Source organism: Pteropus vampyrus, unplaced genomic scaffold, assembly GCF_000151845.1.
Source record: "Pteropus vampyrus isolate Shadow unplaced genomic scaffold, Pvam_2.0 Scaffold44, whole genome shotgun sequence".
Classification (NCBI taxonomy): domain Eukaryota; kingdom Metazoa; phylum Chordata; class Mammalia; order Chiroptera; family Pteropodidae; genus Pteropus; species Pteropus vampyrus.
The window spans coordinates 1,904,545-1,908,495 of NW_011888825.1; the positions used below are offsets into that span (position 1 = coordinate 1,904,545).

At 29.7% G+C, this 3,951-nt stretch overlaps 1 protein-coding gene across 1 annotated transcript in view; it reads left to right on the forward strand.

Moving 5' to 3' along the window:
* The window catches only part of CFAP52 (cilia and flagella associated protein 52), a 44,946-nt gene that overhangs the window by 25,264 nt on the left and 15,731 nt on the right, over nucleotides 1–3,951 (forward strand). Inside the window, exon 8 of the mRNA XM_023529850.1 lies at nucleotides 628–798. Coding sequence (XP_023385618.1) covers nucleotides 628–798 — 171 coding nt within the window. The remainder of the gene's footprint in view (nucleotides 1–627; nucleotides 799–3,951) is intronic.

Here is a 3,951-nt window from a genome sequence, read left to right on the forward strand (position 1 = left end):
TTTGTATATAAAATTTTATATTCTGATTTTTTAGTTAATGTAACATTATCAGCATTTTCTACATAATTACTATATGTTTTTAATTATGTGGTAAAATGTAGGTACATACACTCCATAATATTTTAAATATGATTTTAATGGCTAAGCAAATATTCTTTGAATTGCTGTCCCAGAGATCATTTAATCACTTCATTACAATTAGATATTTAGGTTGCTTCCAACTTTTCACCCTTTTAAATAAAGTTATAATAACATCTTTTGACATAAAGATATTTTCCCTCACCCCCAAATTTAGGATTATTTCCCAGAAATGGAATTAATGAGTATTTAATTGCCATGGTCATCTGTGCCCATATGCCTGCCTGGAACGTTTTCTTTATCCAAATCCTACCATGTTGCACCATTCATTTCAGACTATCTCACTGATGAAGATTTCCTGACTATAGTAACCTATGCTTACTTCTCCCTTTGCTGACCCTGGGTACCCAATATTATCTGCTTTTCCAACTTTCTCACCTTGAAGACATGTCCCAGGTCATATGCCTGATTTGTAACCTCTGTAATGCTTCAGATGGTTAATAATCATTGATTAAGCAAATCTACTTCACCGTTTTCTTCTCCTTAAAGGAAACTCCAGTTACAAGGTGGCATCACTTCTATCACACTTCGAGGAGAAGGACATCAGTTTTTTGTAGGAACAGAAGAATCACACATTTATCGTGTCAACTTCACAGATTTCAAAGAGACTCTCATTGCAACTTGTCACTTTGAAGCTGTCCAGGACATAGTCTTTCCATTGTAAGTAGAAAAGGAATGTATTTTACCCCTAAAAAGAACAAGAACATGGAGATTTGATGCAGTGTGCAAGCAAATTTAATTTTATTAATACATTTCAATATCTATTAGCATAATAGATCCAATAAATCATAATAGCTTATGATTTTTTTCTCCTTAAAAATTTTCTATTGTAGAGAATTATTTTAATAGACTTTCTATTGCCTTCCCTATACAGCTACATTAGTTTCTACAATTCAAATTTGGGCTTCTTTAGAATGTTAGCTTTCTATTAAATCCATCATGGAAAGGATAAACAGATTGCAAAACATTTTCCCAATGCTATCTGGAAAAAGCTTAGTAGTGCCTTTTTTCAAATTTCTTACAAGTCATTTGTTTTGTACCTATTGGGTCTTCCAGATAAGAGATCTGGATCTAGTTGCCGTATTTCTTGGTAAATCCCACACAAAACTCACAATCATCATTCTATAGAGAGCAAGACTCAGTTTGAAAACTCAGTTCTTAAGTTCATAAAAGGTAGTTTTGGTTCTTCGTGTCATCATAATTAGGTTTTTCCAAACATTTGTAATAGTGAAAATGGCTGGTGCTTCCTGTTAGGTGAATCTTTTTTGAAAATTGGTCATTTCCTGTCTCTCTTTTTCCCTCTTTTTCTAAGAAGATTTCTGTAAACTTATTTAGTCTGGATCCTTTTTATAAGAATAGGTTTTTAGTTATCTTTTCAAATTATCATATAGTTATTGACCTATTCGGGTTTTATAACTCTTCTTTATCTTTCCTTTTTTTTTTTTTTTTTTGAAAAGCAGCTTTATTGAAATACAATTTGTGGACCATAAAGTTCACCCGCTCAGAATGTATAATTCAATGTGGTGTTTTTTGTTTTAGCATGTTTACAGAGTTGTGCAACCATCACCATAATCTAATTTTAGGACATTTCATTATCCCGAAAAAAACTCTACTAGTAGTCACTACCCATTCCTTGTGTTGAGCTAAGAGGAAGAATGTGGAGTAAATGAGCATCATGTTACAGGACTGCATTCTTCTTCTAATTGCAAATTTAGTTGTGATGATGTATTTTATTTTCAACTGCTATTATTTTGTATACCAAAACATTAATATACTGGGAAAAAATTTTGTATAAACCAGTGCAACTTCTGCAATATTCTGCTATCATTTGCCTATTTACTAATTGCATATGAGCTAATATGCATTATAGAAACAAGCAACTGTAGGTCTTTTTCCAATTCTTTATTTTCAACCTATTTGTCTTGTTTAGTTTTAGATAAGTCTTGGCCTTCTAAAGAATTTAATCCATTTATACATATTACTATCTAATAAGTTTATAAATATTTTTTATTTAACATGTTTCCTGGTTTTTTTCTTTTCTTGTCTTTTGTTGCAATAATCATGTTTTATTTGCCGTAGTCTTCCCCTTCCCCACTGCAGGTGACTTGGAAACTATTTATTTAATCTTTTCTTAATTTTATGATTACCTTTGAATTTTTAATATATATTTTTAAACAGATTTTTCTGTCAAAGACTACAGTTAACCAACATTTATACCCTATTTTTCAAAGAAGCAAGTCTCAGTATATTTTATTTCCCTCTTTACCTTTCTTTTACCATTTACCATGCTAAAATCATTTGAAATTACAAATACAGATTATATTATTACTTTTTTTTTTTTACAATCAATTACGTATATTTAACCATAACTTTTAATTTTATCACTCTTTTTTTCACACATTTCCCCCTTTGATTTTTTTGGAGGGATAATTTTTTCAGAGATAGTCTGCGTATAAAAAATTTGGTCCTTACTTATCTGAATATATCTTTGTTTTACCCTCAGACTTGGGCAATAGTTTGGCTAGGTATAAAAGGAACTTTAACAAACTTTGTATTGAAATATAACATACAAAAAGTTCATAAATCATAAGTAACCACCTCAGCAAAATACCACACTTATATGACTGCCACCCTAGCCAAGCAATAGAACATTTATTTCCATTACCCCAGGATGTCCCTCCCAATTACTACCCTCACCCTCTTCCTTAAAGATAATCACTACCTGGATTTCTAGCCCCATGGATTAATTTTATCTGCTTTTGAACTTTATATAAATGGAATAATTCAATATGTACTTCGTAGGTTATCATTTTTCTCTATGAATGCTTCTAATGTTAATGTCATATAGATCTTACAATCCTTGTAATTTGTTGTCTATTTGTTCTATCAGTTAATGAGAGAAGTTGTTAGATTCTCAGGCAATGAATACAGATGTCTCCCTTTATTTCTGTCAGTTTGTTTCATATATTTTTGAAGCTCTATTATATATATACATATTATAACTTCCTGATGTATTGACATTGTTATCATTATTAAATGTCCCTCTTCGTCTCTAATAATTCTCTTTGAAATTTCTTTTTTATATTAATATACTCATTTCAGCTTCTTTACTCTTTATATATTTTAAAAATCTTTTTATTTTCAATATATATTTTTGATATATATCTTTATATTTAACATGGATCTCTTAAAGCAACATGCAATTAGTTCTTGCTTTTTTATCTAATCTAGTAATCTTACTTTTTATTTGAAATATTTAAACCATTTACATTAAATGTAATTTTTTATACAGTAGTATTAAATCTTTAATTTTGTCATTTGTTTCCTTTTAGCTCATCTGTTCTTTGTTCTTCTATTAGTTCTTTTCTGCCACCTTTTGTATTAATCAGATGTTGTTAGCATTACATTTTAATTGTTCTGTTGGCTTTCTAACTACATATCTTTGCATTAATTTTTTAGTGGTTGCTTTAAGGATGACAGTATGAATCTTTAACATATCACAGCCTGCTTAAAGTTAATAGTGAATTACTTCAAGTAAAATACAGAATAGGAAGTTTGCAACAATGTATTTCCCTGAAACCTACTTTTGTCCCTGGTGCTATGTTTTCATGTATACCTACTTCTGTTATAAACTCATCAGCACAATATTATAATTTTTGCTTTAAACAGTCATATATATTTTCAAGAATTTAAGAGAAGAAAAGAAAAATATATGACTTTTGTGCTTACCCACATGTTTGAGCGTTTCTGATGTTCTTCATTCTTTCTTAAATATCTAAATTGCCATCTTGTGTTATTTCCTTTAATTCTATA